Source organism: Rosa rugosa, chromosome 4 (assembly GCF_958449725.1).
Source record: "Rosa rugosa chromosome 4, drRosRugo1.1, whole genome shotgun sequence".
NCBI lineage: Eukaryota > Viridiplantae > Streptophyta > Magnoliopsida > Rosales > Rosaceae > Rosa > Rosa rugosa.
The window spans coordinates 22,341,450-22,365,725 of NC_084823.1; the positions used below are offsets into that span (position 1 = coordinate 22,341,450).

A 24,276-nucleotide genomic window follows, 5' to 3' on the forward strand; every position below is an offset into this window, starting at 1 on the left:
CCGATGCATTATTCAATGGTGTATGGGTTAATCTTGCAGGTTAGGGTAATCACGGGTGAAGCTGAGTTCTAGTAGCAGTTGTATGGGTAGGAAGCTAATTTTGTGGTCTTACTGTTGTTAAGACTTCCGTTGTGTAGCGAGCTCTGAGGAGCATTTACTTATTATTTTGTTATGCAACTTAATTTGTAACTTGTTTAATGTAATATATGATCTACAAAGTGAGTCTGTATTGATATTGTGTGTTCAGGACATCAGTTTGTACTTGGTTAAAAAGGAAAAAGTTTTTCAGGTATTTTGTATTGATGACTGAACCATTCACGTCCGGTATAATTGTAAGATTATCTTGATTTCTAATTGTTTTAAAAATCGGGGCGTGACATATATGACTTGTAAAACATATATTTTGAAGAAAAATCAAGGTGAATCATAGCTATTATCAAATGTTACCATTTGAATATACAAAACTTCAACACATCTAAGTTATTTAATAAATAAAAAGTGTAAATTTTAAACTTGACTTTTTTAGTTAAAAAAATTAAATAATTTTTTTTTTTTTTAATGTTTGGCTTTTTTTTTTTTCAATCGAAAAATTCAGGAATAATACGTATTCGCGGATGACTTAAAAAAGAAGGCGAATTTTTCCTAATCTTTGAAAATGATTCGGAAAAAGGGTGTTTTTTTTTTTTGAAAAATTTGTTAATTCGTAAATTAACTAACTTGGGATGAGACCCAATTTTTGTTAACATGAAATGTACTCAGGTGCTGACGTGGTTGTGGTGGACCATTGCTGCTTGCATGAAATTCTATGATAGAAGAAGTGGGTCCCACGAACGTAACAACAAAAAATTTAAACAACAAAACTCGTGTTAGCCAAAAAAAAAAAAAAAAAAAAAACAAAATAACCCATGCTTGGGTGATCAAACCTTCATCTTTAAGTTGATAATGTATGCTTAACCACGGCAACCAAGAAACCGTTGGAAACCATATAACAAGCATGGCATTGATATGGGAAAGCTCATCTTGCTTAATAGTTACGCTGTACAAACTTATACATTAAGATGCTTTTACAACAATATACAAAGTTTACAAAATAGTTGCCTGTAGTATATATAATTCATGTATATATGTACATAATGATTCTGGAATGGACTTCGGGGAGTCGCAAAGTTCCCACAACAAGAAAAGAGTAAACACACCATTCACACAGCTCTGCATTTCAGTTGAAGTTTGCAAATCAATATCGACCCCGAGATCAGTCACGTATATATACATATATGTAGATCCACATTGGTTTTCGTCAATTCTGAATATCTCTAGATGCTACTTAAAATTAATGAAATATCTAAAAGAAAAGGTTAGAAAGCTATGAGATAATTGTTTCTCAAAGCTAGTTGAGCTTCTGTGCTACTTTTTTCTTAAATGAATTAATTGTCCAACCTCCCAATTGTCTTCTAGCAAACACAGGTCAAGCAAAGGAGTAGCTATCTTTTAGAGAAGTCTAGGAATTTTACTGATATCCACATATATTGGTACATATATGCTCTTATCAAACAAAACGTTATCATATTGTGCCTTTAAAAACACCTCTCAGCCTTTGAAGTCAATCACTGAGTGGAAGGTTTCATGATACATGAGTATTGATTATTGAAGGAACAACATAATTTTCCTAGAAATAGGGGTCAGCATAAGGTAGAAAAAATCAAGTTACAAAATTAATGGGGTGGTAAGCTTGTGCTAATACCAAAATTAGGTAGCAGTGATGCATGTCAGCTAATTCAATGCTTCATCTTCCCAAAAAATCACCACAAGCTTCTACTATAATTGTACGATATATAAATATAATAGTAGAGGCCGATTCAGAGCAAAAGAGTTTGCATTTGAAACTTGGCAAGTGTCCAAGCGCTAACCTGAGGTGTTTAACGCCCAGTACTATTTAATTTCTTTCATCTACCCCAAACCTGCAAGTAAACATCTAAAACCTATGTCTGCTTGGAGATGCTCCAGTCTAATTTATAAAACAATCCTGTGGAGACCGGAAATCAAAATCTGGAAAAGACAAAAAAGGTAGTGAAAGTATTATTCAAATATGTATGCTCACATTCACATTTGAACAGTTAGTTTTACATAAACACATATGCATGCATGCATGCTAAACAGTCAGGTGGAAAAATCAGTAATAGATCCATTGTAGCGTCTTTCTTAAGGTTGTTTACTAAATTCAAGCAATGGTCTCAGTGCAAATAGCTAAGAGTGAGAGAAAATAAGAGGACAGATAATGATCTATGAAGGAAGAAACACCACATGGCATCCAATCCCTTGAAAGAGGGACTAATGTATATGCACTATTACACAATACGACATCAGGGATTCAGCGCAAAGCATAAATGTTTACTTACTGCTTCCATTTTTCTCATATCATAGCGAGCATATTGAGCTACCAGATATACAGCTGTTACAGGAAAATAAGTCTTCGGATAGTAACTTGAAACCAAAATATGAAATATCAAGGACATTGACTTTCATACCCAAGGACGGCATACAAGCAAAGAATAGTTGTACCAGATGGAAATCAAGCCTGAGAAGGAAAAGGACAGGTCTCAGAAAGTGAGAGGGATGTAGCAAATATTCACAATGCTAATAATGATTCTTTGGCAAATAAGCCAGAACACACGGGGAATGATTGAGAATGTACAAAGGTAATTATGTGTCGACTTTCAATGCGAAAAATAATAACAATAAAACGCCGAATGAAGTCAGACCATGGGGGGGTTTGGAGCAAAATGGTTGCTTCTGGAATCGGACCCAGGTTTGTGTGCTCCAAAACGTTGCTTGCAATCTTCGGCTGCAGTGGTACATCTCTCACTAAGGGCTAGTTGTTGTGTGATTTGATATGTGGAAGAAATAGCTTGATCTGAGAATCCATCCCGATGATGATGATGATGTCTGGGTTGTTGTGTCTGCGCAGTCCCCTCTATTTCAAAACTTTGGAAAGGAATTCAAAATTTGAAACACACTCTATTCCACAGAAACAGAGAGAGAGAGAATATGAAGGGTTTCTACAAGCAATGCCCAAGGCGTCTTTGGGCTCCGACGTCACCCAACCCTCTGCCCTTACAAGAAACGCAAAGCCTTTGGGGAATTTTATCGAACAGGTTCTGTGCATCAAAAACCAGAAACTTCAGCGGCACGCGCGAAGAAGACGACGTTCAGTGCTGCAAAAACGCACCGTTTGGTTTAAGATGGAGATGCAGTTAGGGCTCTTATGAGGTTGCCACTGTTTTATACCAATACAAGCTTTGATATCTTTAACAGATTCATGTTGTCTCACAAATGTAAAGTTATTCTCTAGGTGATCCGTGAGGATCCGACCGTTGGATCGTCGTATAATTGTGATTTGTGAATTGTATGTTAAGTTGAGACTGTATGTGATTAGGTGCTTGACCGAATTGCATTGAACGATCATTTGTGATTTAAAAAAATTAAAAAATCCTAAAAGTTTGCTAGAAATGGGTTTTTGGGAAGGGTTTTGAGTTAACGGGTTCCAACAGATTTAGCACGCAAAGCCCGTTAATTTGCGGGTTTTTTGCGTGCAGACTTTTTTTAACCCGGATTAATAAACGGGCGGGTTTGTGCGGGTTTTTAGCGTGCGGGTTTGCGGGTTACGGGTTTAAATGCCAGGCCTAACTTAACGTTCAAAATAAACTATTTTGGTTTTAGACATCTTCGACTACCAGGCTATGATTAGTCAGAATTGCAAATGACTCCCCTTTATGAGTTAGGTTTTCTTGATACTAAGATATATTTAGGTTAACCACGTGGTGTGGTGTGTTGGTCGAGCGGCTTAGTCTGGAATCCCCAGGTCTAGCATTCGAATCCCAGCTCCACCCCGTGGCCAGCAGATTTGAGGGACCTAGGTTGATTAAACACCAAGGTTCGTGTGTCTACGGTGCAGTGATTAGTCCGGCTACGCTGGGATACACTGCATGAGGGTCATCACATAATTCTCAATCACAAATGAGCCAAATCCAATAAGATTCTTAAAAAAATTAACACCAATCAATACCAACCAACGTAATGAACAATCACAAAGTAAATTGTACCAGACTCGCAAGGTTCGGCTCGAGTCCTTGTGGGATGGTCGCATTTAGAATTGGGAACTATGCTTGTTTGTGTCATCTCATGTTACTTTTTTTTTCATTTTTAGTCTACACCTTTTACCACTACACATATGAGACGCCACTTTGGATCAAAAGTTGTTTCTACCTAATCAAAATTATACATTATTTTTAATCCTCTCTTACCAAATCGATGTGAGGTCGCTGAAAATAGTTAATATATTGCATACACTCGGTCCATAACACTGATAACCCTCCGTAACTTGTTAGAGATAGATTCTTTAACTGGGAAAATTTTTCCAGCGGTGCACATGAACTAGCAAATCTCAACTATTGATATTTATAGGCAAATTTTTTTTTTTAATAACAAAAAAATGTAATTAATGTTATCCAACCATCCATTGATATTGGTGCAAATGCATGTCGATACACAGATTAATTGGACCTGAACCTTGAGAATTTGCAGAGAAACCAAAGCCAGGCTCAATAAACCATCCAAAATGAATGATGAGAACCACTACATTATCAAAACGCCAAGGGCCTCCTTCAAAATCTCGTCACAACAATCTCCGAAGTAAATGAGCAAGAACTCTCTCTAACGCCTCTCGAATTTTGATGCCACCTTTGGAACCCACATCCCACGATTCCAATTAGAGTTCAATGACACAAATTGGCGAGAAAGGAAATGAGAAGATAGATAAGCTTAAATGGCATTTAAAACAAATTGCCAGAAAATCACAAGATCTAATACAATAGAATTAACCAACGCAAAAGCAAGATTTAGGTCAGCTGACCTAACAAACACTATAGAAGTCAAGGATTCAAATGTCACTAACATGAAGAATGGGTAGAGTGGAGATTGCAAAAAAAGATGTAAGCTACGAAAGATCAAAAAATTGTGCTAAAAATCAAATCCCTACTAAAACCTTAGAAAAGATGCAACTCCTACTTTAGCTCTCTAAAATAGCTTCGAGCTAGATACTGTTGGAGATTACTTTTTCCATTGTTCTCTGTCCTTCAATTGGATTTTAAAAAAAAAAAATTACATTTAGAATACACAAGAACTGGTATGGGTTTGCAGCTTTGGTAGTTCTTAATTCAATTATTGATTTACCCAAAAGATAACAAAAAATATAAAAAAAAATAAAACATATTTTCTCGGATCCAAAATAAAGTAGGAAAATTTTCATTCCATTTCTAACACCTCATATAAAAATGCCCAAACAACACCAATTACTATTTGTATAATAGGTATAACCACTTCATTCAACATACAGTACAGAAACGCACTTAAAAGTTAGTATAACACAAATACCTATGAGTATAACCACTGGTAGTAAAAAATCAAACACTGAGGTGAAAACTGTTATTCATCATCACACTATCCGATTCTATGAGGCTGAGGTTCCAAAACTATAACAGACCAACAAGACTACAATCTTAGTACTTCAAAAATATACTCGAGGGCACACTCTTAGTGAATGCAAGTACTCCACATTGAAATATTGCACAAAGTTGCTGAAAGGGGATACAAAATTTGGGGGAAAATGAATAGCTAAGAAACAAATGAAAAAGAAGAAAATAAATAAATAAATAAACAGTATCTCCAGCCTTGAAAAATGGAGGTGGTACTGGAAGGAGGATTGAGACCTGTAAGAAGAAGCAAGAATATGTAAGTTGGGCTTGTGTGAGATGCATGAAAATAATACTGATAAACTGGTAGATGAATATTTTTAAACTAGGCCTTGGAACATTAAAAAAAAAACCTATGTATACTTAGATCCAAGTTTCAAGTAAATCAAACACTAAATGAATCAAACAATTATCCCAATCAACATTTTGGTCTGCATTCTTTACCAAAAGTTCAACTGTTCAGTAAAGCCACTGTTATCAGCAGTGCACTGTATGTTACCCATTTGGTACTTTCTTGCAGCAGGTCATATGCATACCTTACAAGATGATGTCCTCCTTCCACGATTAATCCATCCCAGCTATAAAATATGGGAAGCACATACGACGGTCTTTGGAAAAGAATCTCAGCAACAAAAAAACACGTCAAAATATTGGGGAAGAACCACAATTCGCGGCCTCTCTCAAACAGCTTCTTAGATAAATGCAAATAGAAAGCAAGTAACTGACTCTCAGCTTTTGGGGGCAAATGCAGCAAGGGCATTGGCATGTTGAGGGGAGAGATTGTTCAGAAGGGGCTGCATTTGATGACCATAGATTGAAATCAGGTGAGAAAAAGCTCTGCCTGCATGTGCTTTGACCTCGGTAGTTTCAAGTGGTGATGCCACAACTTGAGCAAATACATTGACCAACTCAGGGACCAGAGAAAGAATCTGCTTTAAACAGAAAAGAAGTTGGTAAGAAAACTAAGGACCAACCCAGTCCAACAATTCAGACCATCCATTTTGGGACCCACAATCAAGAATCATCTTTAGTTCTTTACAGAAACTCCGCCAAATCAACAACCATTTAATCATCTACCTGTAATCGAAAATTACATTTAGCTATCTAATTGTGACCGAAATAAGGACTCGAACAATTTCTTATCTGGCTTTTGTAAGGGGGTTTGAATCATGAACACACACACACACACACGAGAGATTTCATCATCTTGATCTAAATCAAGTTTCGGGTTGAAGAGGGGGAACAACACACTGACCTCAGCATTAGATGATAAAACAAGAGTAGAGATGCAAGTGTACACTGCCATGGACTCCTCATGATCTTCTTTTAATGGAAGAACTTTCAAAAAAACAGGAAGTACCTGAACAATTAACCAGGACAAATTACTTAAGCTCATCAATAATCACCCAAAGGGAAAAAACATAGTAAGTCAGAAAATGCTATCGACAAGATTACCTCATTCAATGGGATAAGCTCAGGGTGCACCATTATCATTCTTGCAACTGCACCAGCTGCATTATCCCTGACAGCATTATCTGGCTCAGATTCCCCAAATAGTGGGGAAAGCCGACGTAATATATCTCCATAGTATCTAGAATCTAATTAAGGAATTCTACTGGAAGGTAAATTCAAGTTTTAATAGTTTAGGCTTCAGTGCCAATTTGTTGCTAAAAACCAGATAATTTAAAAATGATTCAACAAATGCAACAGCCACAACACAAATGAGATAACAACAAGAAAATACAAAAACAAGAGCGAGGGAATGAAAAAAATAAAACCATAAGCAAGGATACTTGAATGTCCCCTCACCCCCATTTCTGCACAACTCTCCAACACAAAATGCAGCATTCCTCCTATTGGTTGAGTCTGAGGATGATAGTTCCTTGAGTACCAAGGGCATCACATTCTGAAACCAGACACAGACTTTCAGAAACTAAATTATTGTATTCCAGAATTCATTTGACATGTACTTAATTTTCAACTAAAACAATAATATATGATGAAACTACATCAACATATGCTGCAATTGGAGCACCCATGTTCTGAGCAACTTCAGCAAGGCAGGCAACAACCATGGTCCGATCTTGCAATGGGCGTGAAGCTCTCTGCATATGCCAATAGTCAAATTAGTAGCATGCTACCATAAGGAAATGTTAGCAAGGCATTGGAACGAAATATGCTATGAATCTTATCGCAACCCACCGCAAATTCCATTAAAGGGCCGAAAAGTTTTGCAAAATTAGATGCAAAATGAGGACCCATTGACTTGGCAAAGGCAGGGAGCAGGTCAGAGACTGCATCCATGAGCTCTTCATCATGTTCAACATCACCATCATCAATTTCATCATCAGATGCTATCTGCTGACAAGCTGATTTCTCCTGAAGCAGTACCAAAGTAGCATCGACCAGCCGAGACATATCTGTTTAGATGACCGCACTTCATCAGCATCAACCAATAAATAATGCCTTGCATCTTATAAAAATAGAATAAAATGATCCCAACTATAAATCATACTTACAGGGTTCAATCGCCATATATCCAAAATCTTTGATGATGTCAGCAAGACTCATACAAGCTTGAGCAACCACTTCCTTGTCATCATCTTCAGTCATAGTCTTGATATAAATATTCATGACAGTATCTGCAGATTATGAAGAGTATTATTGTATTAAAACAGGGAAAAACATCCAAAGGCACAAATATTACCAAATAACGGTTTTACCTAGTACTTCTTTAGCCTTTGCTTCTCCTTCCTGCAAAACAGGCAGTATAATATTAGTAGCATGACACCAATAAACTTCAGAGAAACTATCATGAACTCGAAATAAACCAAAGTTGCTTAACCAAATAGCAGGCTAGAAAACATGTTTAACAGATCAATAGTACTAGAATATTTAAAATGCAAACATGTTTTAAATAAGTCCTTTTTCAATAAATGAAACTGAAGATCACCAGTTGAAGGCATAGTTATTAATTACAAGTTACAGGATGAATGCAATAATTTTTATAAGGTGAGAGTGAGAGAGACTAACATTATGATTCTGGTATATCGCATGTGCTGCTGTTAAAATATCTGCATTTGAAATCAAACGAAAAACACGGGAAGTTACTGGAATGGTGATATCCAACTTATTATCCACATAAAAGCAAGAACACTACAGAATGCAAACATTAATCCCTAGTCCTAATATCATCAAAATGTCCCAAGTGTTAGCCGCAAAAGAACTAAAATATAGTAGTGTGTTGTCAAATAATAGAGATGTTCCAAATAATTCTTCCTTTTTCTGTTATTGAGAAAAGAGCTAGTCACGCCACCATTAAGGTTGGAACAGAAAAAAGGACTCGGAAAGCATTTCATTTTTCATTAGCATGACTTAGACTGACCTTTCCAGTACTTCAAATGAAAACACTTATGTTGTTAATATTATAAATATAATACACACACACATGTACTTATTTGTAAATCTTCTGGTTAAGATGACATTTTTGGTATTATGCACACATGCCAACACTCAAGCTTCTGTCCCTTAATGATAGAATAATATTATTCTCTGAAGATGTAGAACACTCTAAACTATATTTCTTGACATACTGAAGAATGCATCCTTGCACGAACCAACTAGAAGAATATTAGATATTCATTGCTTGACTTTACCATGCATGAAACCCATGACCTCAACAGAGTTGAAAAAGCTAATCGACACGCAGTAGAAACAAAGGGTTGTGCAATAAATAGGTAATTGCTACTTTCCTAGCATGTGCAGGCACAGAGAGAGAATGTTGCTACTCACGTTTCAAGGCAATGATTGCCTGAAGCCGAACATCTTCATGAAAATAACCTGAGTGTCTAATTAGAATCTTCAATGACTCCTCCAAATAGCTTAAAAGAAGTCAAAGAACCCGATATAGTATTTGATGTATAATTAAATTTTTAATAATAATATACAATAAAAAATAATAAAATAAATTAGATGTTTACAGGATACGGTCCATATGAAGTCTTTGTATGCTGCGCAAATAAGCCAAGAGCTTGAGTCGCAGCAGCCTTTTCATCCAAAACTCCTGTTCTTACACTGATATTTCGTACTCTTGGTTCATCATGAGCTTCGTCATCAGATGAAACTCCACCAAATCCATTAATATTTTCGTCATCAGACTCATCGATGTCCACTGCAGAGCCATCATCAAGATTGCAGGAGGAAAATGCCAGGGGGACAACATGAGGAAGATACTGTGTGCAAAAAATGGAATAACATGAATATGGATAGTAACTGAATAACTGCACTAAGCTTAAGCCAACCAAACCATTCCAGACCTGTATAAAACCTTCATCCAAAATTTCTGCAACATTACTGAAGAATCCATGAGTATATTCTCGAAGCTCACTAAATTCCAATCCAAAACCCTGTAAAATACTAGACATTAGGGGTAATTACATAAAAGACGCAGAAATCATAGTCAAAGGGAGAGAATGTTATTACAGAAATTGCAGCTTCTATATAAGGGGGCAAAATTGGTTCCATCCCAGTTCTCCCCACAGACATCGCAACTATTCCAACTAATTCAGTAGCTCTTGCTCGTGAACAGAGATCCTCATCATTAGTAAGCACCAAGAAACTCTTCATCAACTCCAAAACCCTTTCGGCATATGGAACAAAGGCTTGTTCTGCAGCAGAAGCAACTGAACCAATTGCAGACTGCAAATGTGGTACCCGAAAGAAAATTAAAAGAACTAAATTATCTATCCAGAATAGGGAAGGTTTACAGAAATCATTTGAAATATTAGGGACAAGACCCCATACCATGCATGTCTCCTGCAAATTACGAGGGCTACTATGGAGAGCCCCTAGTAGTTTCCCCATCAAGGGATCAAGGAATGGAAGTATTTCCTCACCCATGTTCTCACAAAATGCAGCCAAAGCATAATATGACTTTTCCTGCACATAGATTATGTTTTTAATCATTCAGCACATCAATAAGAATCTTGTATTTTATTCCTTTTAATAGGAAGACAAAGATTATAATGAAAAATATATAAAAGAAAAAATAGGACAGCAGTCCAGAAGAAAGAGAAACTACAGAGCCTACACCCAACAAAATACCAGAAACAAGAAAAGGCAAAAGCCACCAAACAAAGAAAATAAAATCCCCACACTCAAAACCAAACTCTAACCCAGAACTAATAGATACCTGAGAACCTCCCAGTTAGTCAAATCAACCTAAGACAATCTTTTAATTCCTTCATCCCACCAAACATACCTTCACTTCGTCAGATGCATCCTCAAGGGCATTCAAAATGCAGGGTAGTACACTTTCATAGTGAGATACAATTTCAGGCTGTAAATGCTCAGCAAACTGACCCAAGGCAAAGGAAGCAGCTCCCCTGACCATTTCCTCAGGATCTCTCAAAGCACCTAAAACAACATGAAGAACTGGTTCCATCTTATCCTTCATCAAATCCAAACAACCCTCTGAAATGACACCTAAAGCAGTAACAGAAGCTTCCCTATACTTGGGATTTGCATTCTGACTGCTTAAAGAAGCAAATTCGAGAACAGGACTGAAGACTTGCTTCGGTATATTCAAAGCCATAGTGTCAATAACTTCTGCAGCAGCTCGATCCGGAGCAAGATCATCATCTTCATCTCCATTAGTTGATTCGGCAAGCAATGGGCACATAATTTGCAGAATAGGAATGATGAGCTTATACTTTTTAAGGGATTTGGATTTATACTTTGCTAGCCATGAGATTATTTGGATTGCCTGCAAGATAACAAAGAAAACCAGACAAACAAATATAAGAAGAGAGAGAGAGAGAGAGATATTTAGTTCTAAGAAGACGAGCTACGTTAAACAGCTGTTCGACTACTCAGAATCATAATCTAGGATTAAGAGCATTTTAAAAATTTCAAGAAAACATTTACCCTTCAAACTAACCTGATGACGAGTGTTAGACTCCAAAGTTTGACTTGAGCAAACTTCAAGAGAGAACTGCACAATGGATTTAATAGACTCCCCAAGAAGAGGTGCAGGAGATTCAATCAACTCGTCAAAAATCTCAAAAGCAATTACAGCAACATCCTCTTCGCCAGCAGCAAGGCATTGTCTTGATACATTTAAAATGCTGGGAATGAATTCTCGAAACTTGACCTGCATTATTATGAAAAAGATTTATGCCAGCAAAGAAAAAGAAAAAATAATGCTGATAAGACATGCAATGAAAGCAATCCAAACAACAGCAGAAGAGATTGAAAAAGATAAAACCTATAATGCGTGTTTGGTACACTTGACATGACATGTAGAAATAAGAAGATTCTTGAAATCAAATGCCAAAGGAATGAGATTACTATATTTGGTCAAACCCGATCTTGGGTATAAATTGCAAGGAATCTGATTATATTGTGGTTATTAGTTGGTTCAAACTTCAAATAGAAGATGGAAAATATAATTTAACTTCAATCTTACAATTACCATTGAATACCACACACCTATTGGAGAGGGTAATTTTCAAGGGATTCTTAATCATCATCTCAAGAGGAATCTTGATCTCTTTTCAATTTGGCATATTACATCACTGCTGTCCTAAGAATCTCAATTTGATATACTATACATTTATTTGCTATATATGGCATAACAAATGGGCAGTTAGAGCAGATGGGCATTGTGACTTTCCCTGGATACCAATTTATGCACTAAAAGAGCATTGAGTTTACAAAAGAGGAGAAGCATTATTGTATATGCACAATACAAGCATTTATATATGATGCTTGCTTTTTAATATGAAGTGACAACATGAATACAGGCTTACCACTTCGGTCCCATCATGAGTGAATTCTAGAAAAGACCCCACTGCCCTGGAATTATATGTAAAAGCCTCTAATAAGTAATACAAATTAATCACTTCTGAGCAGAAGTAGCAGCAACACATCAAAACTATAAATAAATGGGATACAAGGATTAACATTACTTGAGTGCAGCAACTCTGACACGGTTGCTTGTCTCATCCTGCAAGCATTTCAGAAGAAGAGCTTGCAAATCTGCGAAATGTGGTCGAAACGTATTCCCAATTGTTTCAGTCAAAGAGCTGAAAAGGATCAATGCCACCTTGATAAAGAAAAAAACCATAAAAATCAGTGTATTCAACCTAGTAACTGGGAGCAGAGTAATAACAGTTTATATGAACTAATGCATGATGTGGAGAAATCAGATTTTGAAATCTTCTGTCCATGAAATTTTATTCAATCAACTTCAACTACAACAGAGTTTGGTCACTTTATATCACAATAATTTTTCCTTAGAAATACTTTCCTTACTCTAATAGAAAATCCAGTTGACCTTGTTAATTCTATCGAATGTTGGTAGACCTACAGAAGTGCAGGATTTTGTTCAGTTGTTGGCTGGCCCATGGGAAGATTTATACATGTTTTGGATAGTCAAGTCCAATAACAGAAAGACCTGATTCTTTGAAGGAAGGTATAATCCTCGGAAAGCATCTTTGTTAACAGGGACAGAGCCAGAGCCCAACCACTATAAAATCTACACGTAATGGACACATCCTCCCCGTTTGAATTGGATTGCATTAATAATTGATATCACATTCATGCATAATATGTATACAGCAATGGTACATTGGTCACCATTTCATTTGTTGTATGGGGTGGCAGGGCATAGTGCAGTTAACGGTAAAGCTCCTGTCTTATCTAATGAAAAAGAAATGACACATATGAATCAAATGCAAGTTACCTCTCTATGCTCCTCCTGCGCACTCTGACTGCATTGAAACAGAAAGGGCAACAAGTCCGGCCATTCTCCAGCCGGGACAGCATATTTTGCAACGACACTAACTACATTAGCACTGGCTCGCCTCACCGGCGGACTACATTAACACCATGCAAAACAAAACAAGCTCTTATTTCATCGAAGAAAGCAATTCAATTCGAATGCCTAGCAAACTTCACCACAACTTAGCAGTAGATTAAGTAGAATCACCACAACTTATCGAAAAGAGAAGCGATTGATCGGAAAAGGAAAAGTAAAAGAGACCTGTGCTCCATGGTGATGCTCTCAATGAGGGACTGCTTGACGAGGTTCTTGAGCTGAGGAGAGAGCTTGGCCCAGTGGCCGGTGATCTTCTTGCGGAGAAGAACGGCGGCGAGTTGGCGAACGTTGGGAGTCTTGGCGGTGCGGAGGTGTTGAACGAGAGCGGGGACCACCTGAGGGTCTTTGGCCAGCCGCTTAATCTGGTCCTCCGCTTGCCGCCGGGCGTCGTTGTCCGGCATCAGGAATTGTATCAGCAATAGCTCCAGCGACTGCGACATGTCGTCTCGTCTCTCTAGGGTTCCACTTCCTCCCTTGCTTTTCAGCTTTCCTTCCTCACCCTCTCTAGACTGCTAGTGTGTTTTGTGTTGAGAGGGTTTTGGGCACTGGCAGGGCTTTGCTTCGGACTTAAGGGTTTTTATACGCTGTGGGGACACTCGACAGACAGACATGGACCCATGCTTGGAAATTTTCTGCGTAGAAAATCCGATGGCTCAGAATTTCACCCCAAAACAAAAAATAACTACTTCTCGTAAAAACAACAACGGTAAAAGTCTTGCGGTTATCACTAAATGTAAGCAATCACACCGGTCATTTGGTTTGAAATTTGATTTTTTTTTTTTTTTTTGATAATGACAGAGGTACTACCCTAGGTGGGTGCCTCATTATTATTAATAGGAATAGAATACATTTGGGGGGACAACAAGCCTGATCCCCTAGCAAGATTACAATGATCCTCGTAGAGAACATCCCGAATGATAGCAGGCGTCTCCGCTAACCATAACTCATCCATACGACTCCAACTAGCAAGATGCGCTAACCTATTAGCCACACCGTTTGCTTCACGGTAAATATGTCGTAATTGAAAAAAAAAACTAAAAGAGCTAGCATACCTCTTACAGTCTTTAACCATTCGGCCTATCTCAAACAAGTCCTCTTCATCCCTTGCGAGGGCATTGACAAGTGCTGCACAATCCGATTCAACCTCAACTTCCTCCCACCCTTGGTGGATAGCCACTAACAGACCTGCACATAGGGATTCTACCTCAGCCTGGAGGGCATTTTGAATGAAAGGAAAATACCGAGCCAATGCAGCCATACAATCTCCATGCTCATCTCGGACAATAACACCAATGCCACCACTACCACTCTCAGCTCTAAAGCTGCCATCTATGTTCACCTTCAGTCTACCACTCGGTGGAGATATCCATTTTGTAATGGGACGTTTAGCCTTTCTGTATGTACGTGCATGATACTTCTTATACTCTTCCAAGAAAGCACCAACCCACTTTGTCATGTTCTCAGGTACAAAACAACCTCCCTTCCATATTATATTATTTCTTTCACACCACACAACCCATAAGGACATAACAAACAGCTCAAGCTGCTCCCCCTGAAACTGATCGAACATGTCATTAATCCAATCACCAGTCGTCCCAGCCGTATTCACAACAGGATTCAACTTCAAATGACCCAACTGCCAAAACATGTTAACAGCTCCACAATTCTTAAAAATATGCAATGCATCCTCTCTATCACTGGCACAATAAGGGCACGACACATCTGGGAGCAACACCTTCTTGCATAAGGCAGCTCGAGTAGGTAATATACCTTTGACCAGACGCCATAAAAACATTCGTACCTTAGGGGGGATATTGATCTTCCATAATTTCTTCCAATAGTGACCGGCAACAGGATGTGAGCTAGATGAAGATGCTCTTTGTTCCATCTGCCCAACCGTTCGTGCCACATGATAGCCATTCTTAACCGTATATACCCCCTTGTTGTCGAAATGCCAGATCAACACATCCTCACCACCATTCAGACTTAATGGGATATTAGCAATATAACTTACCTCCATGTCAGTAAATAACTCTTGCAGAATCCACATCTCCCAATCACCACTCTCATGATGAATATATAAGGTCATATACCATCATCTCCTCAGAACCCTACATAGGAAGTGAAAAAGGTTTGAAACTATATGGCAAAGGAAGTCATGGGTCGTTCCAGATCGAGATCATTGCACCACTCCCAACTTGAAACCTCAACCCTTTGAGTAAGAGCTCTCTACCCTTTAAAATGCTACGCCATGTATAAGAAGATCCCTTCTTAGCCTCCGCATGCAGTAGGTCCGTGTGAGGGAAATATCGAGCCTTCAAGACCCGTGCAAGCAAAGACTCAGGCCTACGCAACAACCTCCAACCTTGTTTCGCCAATAAAGCTTGGTTAAATATGATCATATCTCGGAACCCTAACCCGCCTTCAGACTTTGGAACACACAACTTCTCCCATGTAGACCAATGAATCTTCCTGTCCTCACCTTTATCCCTCCACCAGAAATTGGCCATTAATCAATGCATCTCTGTGCACAAGTGCTTTGGCAGCTCAAAGCAGCTCATGACGTATGTGGGAATGGATTGAACAACCGCCTTGATGAGGACTTCCTTCCCTGAAGCACTAAGAGTCTTATCTCGCCAACCTTGAGTACGTTTTCTAACCCTTTCAATGAGATAGCTGAAAGCTTCCTCCTTCGAATAGCTCAACTCAGTAGGTAGGCCGAGGTACTTGTCATGTTTATCAACTCTGCTAACACCTAACACCCCTGCAAGATCAAATTGTTTTGCCCTAGGTACATTCTTGCTAAAAGAGATACTACTCTTGTCAAAATTAATCTGTTGCCCCGACAATCTTTCATATAGTTGCAACATGCCTCTTACAACCCCACATTCACCTTCGTCAGCTTTAAAGAAAATAAAAGAATCATCAGCAAAAAATAAATGGCTGATAGATGGCGCTGTTGAACACACTTTCACCCCATGCAAATCGTCCCTCAACTCTACATGTATCAAAAGCCTGGATAGAAGCTCGGCACATGGAAGGAATAGATAGGGAGAGATAGCATCTCCCTGTCTAAAGCTTCTAGTTGGTATTAAGGATCCCACAGGCTCCCCATTAATGATGAATGAATACTGAACTGTCTAAACACATCGCATTATCCAAACTATCGACTCACTATAGAACCCAAGCTTGGACATCATGGCCTCCAAAAAGCTCCATTCTACCCTGTCATATGCTTTGCTCATGTCAAGTTTCAACGCACTATAGCCCACATGTCCTCTTCTTCGCTTCTTTAAGCAATGTGAAATTTCAAAAGCCAACAGAGAGTTATCAGAGATTAACCTGCCAGGGACAAATGCGCTTTGGTAAGGAGAGATGATGTTATCAAGTAGCGGTTTCAGCCTATTTGCAAGCACCTTTGAGCCAATCTTATAGATGACATTGCATAGGCTAATTGGCCTTAGCTGATGGACATACTCAGGTTTTTTAACCTTAGGAATGAGCGTGACCCAAGTGCAATTTATCTCCTTCATTCTTTCTTCAAAGTTCAAAAAACATTTTACCGCCTCCACAACATCCATGCCAACAATGTCCCAGAACTGTTGGTAAAAGATAAGTGAGAATCCATCTGGCCCCGGGGCCTTGGATGGATGCATTTGAATTTTAAATAGATATGGTTGTTTTGATTGCCGTGCTTACTTCATTTTATTCTTCGTCTTCTTTCTACTATTTTCTTCTCAACTACCTTTGTCTCTCTCCCTTTTCCTCTCTCTCTTTCTTCATCTATTAAACCGCAACAGTCCTCCAAATCAAGAATGGCGCCGAAGAAGCTGCCATCCAAAAGGGCGAAACCAAGCTCCAGCATCTTTAATGGAGGTACCCTAACATGTACCAAAATCGCGATCTCTAAAGCGTAGGAAACCACGATGGACTTTGAGGTTTCCAACAAGAATTCTTCTATTTCTAAGACCACCGCAGCGCTGTTGAAAGAGAAAAGGGAGGAAGTACAAAAGATTGTGTTTGAACCGGTGGATCCGACAGCTAAACCTTCTTCAAACTAGTCGTTTGCTTCAAAAGAGTAGACACCATTAAAGGTCTAGTCATCTACCTCATCCAACAAAGTCAAAAAGGTGGAGAATCTAAACAAGTCCATAGAGGTTGAGAATCCAAAGAAGCCCATCATGCTCAAGAAAAAAAGCTCCCGAACATTCCATGGACTTTTTAAATTACTTGTAAGTAGTGAAATTGAAGAGACTTATCGGTATACTAAGGAAGAAGGTTCTGATGAAGATTTGTTGGAGTAAGTTTGCATTGATACCTCATGCTCTCCATACACTTCAAAGCTTTGGTTTCATAATAAACTGATCTGACAAAGGCAACCTATTGAAAAATGAGATTTGATGTTTTGTTGAAGATTGATAGAAATAAGATGTACCACTCTATGTTATGGTTTCTTGTAGACTTTGTACACTCCAACAACAGAGACTGCTTCGCTTGCGACATCACTTTATCAACTACACTACACATAGCTTCATCTTCGTCCATTAGTAATGCTTTTGGCATTTTTCCATTTATTGAATGCAAAAATGCCCGCAACACCCAAGTGTGTGTCTCCACAGTTTCGTCGATAATAAGAGTAGCGCCAAACATAATACTTTTTCGATGATTGTTTGATCTAACTAAGGCTATGTTTGGTATGGCTGGGCTTTTCAGAAAAGCTAGGTTCTGCTTATTTATGAAAATAAGTGGTTGAAAAGCAAAGCAGCTGAGTGTTTGGTAAACTGGCTTTTTATAAGAGCTGTCAGTGGCAAAGTGTTTGGTAAACTCAAACTGGCTTGTGCTTTTTGTTTGTGGAATGACCAAATTGGACATGAGAGATTATTTTGCCTTGATTGTTTGGTAATATAATGCTGCTTGAATGCTTTTATTATTATTTTAAATCTTTATTATGTCCTTATTAATTGTTGTCAACTTTCAATTTTTATAAAGACAGTTTCTATTGGGACCTCCAAATCTGCTCACTTGACCTCACTCTATTATGAATTATTAAATGACATATATAACCTACTATAAAATGACTATTAAGGACAATAATTATACCAAAAAATTGTTATATTTATTTTCTCTACACTTTCCAATTCAATAATATTAGATTGCATTCTTTATTATTTTTCCTATCTATTTTCATTTTCCAATTTCACTACATACTCATTAAAGCATTCATATATATTTAATAAGAAATAAAACTATGATTAAGATAAAAATGTATGATATGCATATTGAACGCATATTAGTCAGGGAGAACAAAATAAATTGTATTATGACCTAAATCTAAATCTATCCATTATATTTGCAAAAAGAAGAAGAAAAAAAACAGAGCTAGCAAAAAAAAAAAAAATATTTAAATAATTAATCATGAGGTACAGAAAATAGAGAAACATTAAGAAAAAATGATTAATCTTTATTTTTTTTTGCACAGCTAAAAAAGAAAAAGTAAATAAAAAAAAATCACATAATAGTTCATGTTATTTTATTTTCATTAATTTTTAAAACTCAATACCTTGTGTTTGATTTTTTTTTTTATTGGATAAGAGATTTATGTTGTCTGATTAAGGAATGGAGATGTAATTAAGATTTATTGAGTAATTAAATCATTGAAATGACAAAGTTTTTTTTATTATAAAGATCTTAGTTTGTTTGAAAATTATATGAGTGAGGTTATTTGAAGAACTTTAGTGAGGTTTAATGAGTAAATTTAATATTTGAAAATTTGATAAGAGGTGTAAAAAGCATAGAGGTCAAGTGAGTAAATTTGGAGGTTCCAATAGAAAAACTATTTTATAAATCATGGTAACCATATGATTAATATTAGACAATTTTACAAATAACTTATACAAATATATATATATATATATATATATATATATATATATATTTTTTTTTTTTTTGAAAGGAATACGACAAACTATATTAAGTGAAAACTGAGGAGTACATGGAGCGATGCACAAAACATCGAAAGAACACAATAAACATAACGAAATGCACAAACGCATCTGTAATGAAGAAAAAACAATAAAACATAATTAGATGCACAATCGCATCAAGAATAAAAGGTAACCAGGTAACCATGTGACTTATACAAATATATTAGTAACATTAATAACAATTGGTTTCTGGTTCGCATTAAGTAACCACAAAAAATAACATATTTAAATGTTCATGTTATTACGCGTATTCATCAAACTTTGAGTAATGCTATTTCTTATTGTTTCCATTTCTTGTGCACCATGACCATGATATTCTTCTTCTACATCATCATCCATTTCTATCCCACCACTTAACCCACCACCTTCTCTTTCTTCACTGCGGACAAAATATCTATCACCATGTGCATGTCTCCGTATATAATTATGAAGTGTCATGGTGGCAATGACAATCTTCACTTGCTTATTAAATGAATAATCATGCATGTCCCTTAAAATCTTCCACTTTTTTTCCAAACTCCAAATGTGCGTTCTATAACGCTTCTAAGAGAAGAGTGTGTTTGGTTAAATACCTCTTTTTCATTTTTTAGTTCTTGCCTACGGTATTCTTGAAAATGTTGTCTCGGATCTTTGTAAGGTCCCAAAAACCCATTCATTTGAGGGTATCCCGAATCTACAACATAATATTTTCCTGTCAAATAAAGAAATATCAAATTTTAACAAAACTTCATTCAAAGCATCATAAAATTTGATCTAAAAATAACTATAAATAAATATAGTTACCTGGTGGAGGTTTAGGAAAATTCATTTCGGGATCTCGAAGTACCGATAGAAACACTCTTGTATCATGAGCAGACCCTTCCCATCCCGCACATGCAAATATAAATTGCATATCGAAATTACATACCGCCATAACATTTTGTGTTGGTAATATTCCTTTTCTACCAATGAACGATATTTGTTTTTGAGGAGCTATTGAAGCGGGAATATGCACTCCGTCGATAGCCCCGATGCAATCCTGTAAATAATGATGTTATTTGTCAATTAATATAAGTAATTAAATTGTGAAATAATTTACTAGTAACGCATGACAAATACCTTAAAATGAGGCATGTATATGTTATCCCTCATTATCTCCGGTGCAACACCATTAAATTCATTCTCCAAAGGCTTGATTATATCTTTACTTAGTTTACACAAATGATCTAGTGCTTGTCCGAAATATCTACAGACGGTTTCACCGGAGTGTTGAAATCGTTCTCCTACTGACCTATTTCCACATCCCTGTCCTAGCCACCACAATAGCAGAGCCGGCCCTGGGCACAGGCCCAATAGGCACAGGCCTAGGGCCCCCAGTTTCATGGGCCCCAACAAAAAAATAGCTCCTTTTATATATATGTAAAAAAAAAAAAAAATTATCTGAAACTTATTTGATTGTTTGATCGCCTCTAAACGACTTCTGTTCTTCAGTTCTTCTCACCTTAACAACGACGCATGTCTTGCGCCGAACTGCAGTCTCCAGATTTCTCTCCTTCTCACTTTTCAGACGAAACTTGTCCAGGTAATTCTCTCTTGCTCAAATTTCATGCCTCTTCGACTCTTCCTCTTGTCGAGGAGGAAGAAGGAAACGAGTTCTTCTTGAATTGGGTAGAAATGAAAGGTCGAAGGCCTGTTGTTCTTCATCCATTATTGCAGTCTTATTTTATCTTCTGTATCTGGGATTCTGGGTGATGATAATTTTATGTTAAGACTTAATCTTGTTCTTCAGTTCTTCTTTAATTTTCGTATCTGGGTCTGTGGGTCACTGGGAGAGGGAGATGAGTTCTTTAATTTGTGTTTGGGTAGGACGGTAGGTCGGTACTCGAGTACTCGGTAGGACTATAGGAGAGGAAGAACACAAGTCTCTGGTTCTCCTTTATTCTTTAATCTCAAATTGATTGTTTGTGCTACCGTGCTACTGAGACTACAAAACAATGAACTAATCAACAATCAACTTGACTAGTTCACTATCAATTGAAAATTGTTTTGCTTTGCTGACTATCAATTGAAAGTGGGTTTAATATTAGGATAATGGTCTTGTATGGTTGTATCAATTGAAAATTGTTCTACTTTGTTGACCATCATTTGGGTTTAATATTAGGATAATAGTATTGTATCATTTGTATGGCAGTAAGTTTGAATTGAACAAGTACATGAGAATGAGACTGAGAATGTGAATGAGAATGAGACTGAGGGAGCCCCAATTTTTTTTTTCGCCTAGAGCCCCCGAAATCCCAGGGCCGGCTCTGCACAATAGCATTCTCATAACTTCAATATGACTTGTTCTGTTTAAACCCAACACCCCAAATTTAACTTCCAAATCACTACATAAACGATAAAATACTTCATTTTGCATTCTAAAGGCATTGTAACACCGATTATCATTCCCTTGTAATACTTCCATCATCCACTTATTACCTGTTTGAGAAGATATCATGCAAGGAATTTTATGAACATAGTTCATGTAATAATGTTGAATGAGCAGAGCATTAAGCTGTACACTTCCGTCACTTCGTAAGAATATCTCCTCCTCAACTTCATCTACTTCCGAATTGTTCATATTTCAATCCAAAAACCTGCAAATTTAAATGACTGAATTTATAAATATGATAAATATAAACTAAATCATTAACAAGCAGTAATGAACAAAATTTCTAAAGTACATTTTTATAATCCACATGCAGTATAGTAATGTAGACTCTCTCAAACCCACCAATGAATATCCACATGATGAAAAACATGTAATCAAATTCAATTCTCATAATTAAAATTTAAAAACATGCTGAAACAAACAACGTTATAAAACTTCAAACATAACATAAGCTTATTTTTCGTTCATCTCAAATTTCAGCCACTCCAACTTCAAGTTAGGCTCTTCCATAGTGCAATACATCTCTCTCTTCTCTGGACTTAAAAACAGTCGAGTGGCAAAAAACCACAACCTAGTACTCTGCTCGGCTCTAGGCAATGAGGTGACATCCTTCATCACTTCCTTAATACTGGTGCCTCCACCTTCTTCTACACTTTTATTGATCATGGAAGTTGATGTGATTCTACTCTCAATTGCCTCACACATTCGATTAATTTGTTTAGCCAAATGAGCAGCACCTCCCACCTTTTCTTTTTTTGGTACTACTCCTTTACCTTTCTCAACTTTCTCATTTCTTTTTCTTTTAGGCAAAGTGGGGGCCAAATCATCATTGTCCTCAAAGTCACCACTACCTTCAAGGTTCACCTCATTGTCACCTTGCTGTGAACTTCTAGGGATAGGTATTGCATATGCATGCTCACCAGTGGCTGAAATACCCATGAACATCTTATCCAACTTGTCTTCAAAATTGGGTGCAATTCCCTTTTTCTTTAACTTTCCATATTCCTTGTTTTTCTGGACAAAAAAATAAATAAATCATACGATGTTCAGTGTATCTCAAATGAAGTAAAATTGTTAACCAAAATAATGAAATTGATTTACATACCTCAATCTTGATATGCCACCACTCATCGGATGCATCTATAGTTTGACGCCTGTGATCCCACCCAAGACCGGTCTCTTTCCCCATCAATTCTTTCAATAATTTCCAATGATCTTTGAGGGAATCCCATTTATTTTTCAGTTGTTTTCTAGTATATTCTCCCATCCCGTCAGATTAAAATGAGTATGTGGACGATTATTGTTATCCACCTCCTTGATACATAAGTCACAAAATACATCTACTAAACCCTCATTCCAAACAGCCGACTCTTTTCCCATCTAGCATAGATAAAAAGCCAAAAATTTACAGCCCAATCTTTAATACCAACTCCAATGCATAATCAATGATATGAATATAAGCTTTAGATGCAATAACAAGAAACTAAGGCAGTGATATGGATGTGTATGGTGCATTTCTGCCCCATACAGACTATGCAGACAAGAATTGAACATTAACATTTAAACCAGAAATGTATGAAACCCAATATGAATAACTTAAACTTGCATTAGGTCAGATAATGTTTTCATGATCGAAAGTGGATACTGATCAGCGTTACTCTAAAGCAGTTATAGTGAGTAAGTACCTCAAATTCTTACAAGAGCAAAATAAAGCAAAAGAGAAAGGTGGAGAGAGAGAGAGAAGACATTACATATGTAGTTTCTAGAAAAAGTAATAGAACTTACAGCTCACAGGTTCGATGCTCTATTAGTACTTGGCCGGATTGAGCTCCTGAAATAATTAATCAATAGTCCATTATTCTTTTGCCATTATACTCCAAACAAAATCAAATAAAAAATACGGATTAGAATATATATAACATGCTAGCTGTATCTTGAGGTGTTTAACTTCTATGATTAATTTTCAAAGGTGCAGAACTTTGCAGTCTTTGAAAAAGAACCAAACAGGAATCAGAAAAAGAGGAACTTGTAGTGACTGCTATTATCGTGCATTATTTCCTTTGATATTTTTGTATACATATTTCTTTGTAAAATGGAAACTAACTTCTGTTTTTCAGACTTATATACATCTTATTTTTAGTGTAGCCTTATGATCTGGTTTATTTATCTGTGTGCGTAATGCCTAGTTGAATTAAAGCACTATAGACATGTATTTGGTATGGTAAATGCTGGGAATGACTTTAACAATACAGCAAAAGATATAAAATAGCTATAGTGAAGAAAAACAAACACTACACCAATTTCGGAATCAGACAACACATATCAGACGACAGCAAACATTTTAACTATCGTCTGAAATACTCAGACGACAGCAAGAAATATTCTGTCGTCTAAGTTTTCGAATCCAACAATAGTTTTTTCTTGGCTGTCGTGCAAAATCATTTCAGACAATGGTTCATTTTTTTTATGTTGTCT

The 24,276-nt window shown here is 37.0% G+C and overlaps 3 protein-coding genes across 3 annotated transcripts; all 3 read right to left on the reverse strand.

Annotated features, from left to right (window-relative positions):
* Positions 1-5,331: 5,331 nt before the first annotated feature.
* Positions 5,332-13,948, reverse strand: LOC133744008 (uncharacterized). The gene is made up of 21 exons (XM_062172106.1): positions 13,573-13,948; positions 13,273-13,405; positions 12,497-12,633; positions 12,338-12,383; positions 11,467-11,679; positions 10,789-11,292; positions 10,332-10,466; positions 10,011-10,226; positions 9,845-9,934; positions 9,516-9,760; positions 9,321-9,409; positions 8,562-8,602; positions 8,252-8,282; positions 8,048-8,170; positions 7,731-7,948; positions 7,538-7,633; positions 7,322-7,434; positions 6,984-7,119; positions 6,784-6,888; positions 6,065-6,457; positions 5,332-5,765 (listed from the first exon to the last, which is right to left on the reverse strand). Exons 1-20 carry the CDS (start codon positions 13,845-13,847, stop codon positions 6,257-6,259), a joined length of 3,147 nt encoding a protein of 1,048 aa, XP_062028090.1. The 5' UTR covers positions 13,848-13,948; the 3' UTR covers positions 5,332-5,765; positions 6,065-6,256.
* A 1,615-nt stretch (positions 13,949-15,563) lies between these two features.
* Positions 15,564-15,917, reverse strand: LOC133744520 (uncharacterized mitochondrial protein AtMg00310-like). The gene has a single exon (XM_062172616.1). It carries the CDS (start codon positions 15,915-15,917, stop codon positions 15,564-15,566), a length of 354 nt encoding a protein of 117 aa, XP_062028600.1.
* A 6,337-nt stretch (positions 15,918-22,254) lies between these two features.
* LOC133744521 (L10-interacting MYB domain-containing protein-like) lies at positions 22,255-23,068 on the reverse strand. The gene is made up of 2 exons (XM_062172617.1): positions 22,907-23,068; positions 22,255-22,815 (listed from the first exon to the last, which is right to left on the reverse strand). Exons 1-2 carry the CDS (start codon positions 23,066-23,068, stop codon positions 22,255-22,257), a joined length of 723 nt encoding a protein of 240 aa, XP_062028601.1.
* Positions 23,069-24,276: the final 1,208 nt, after the last annotated feature.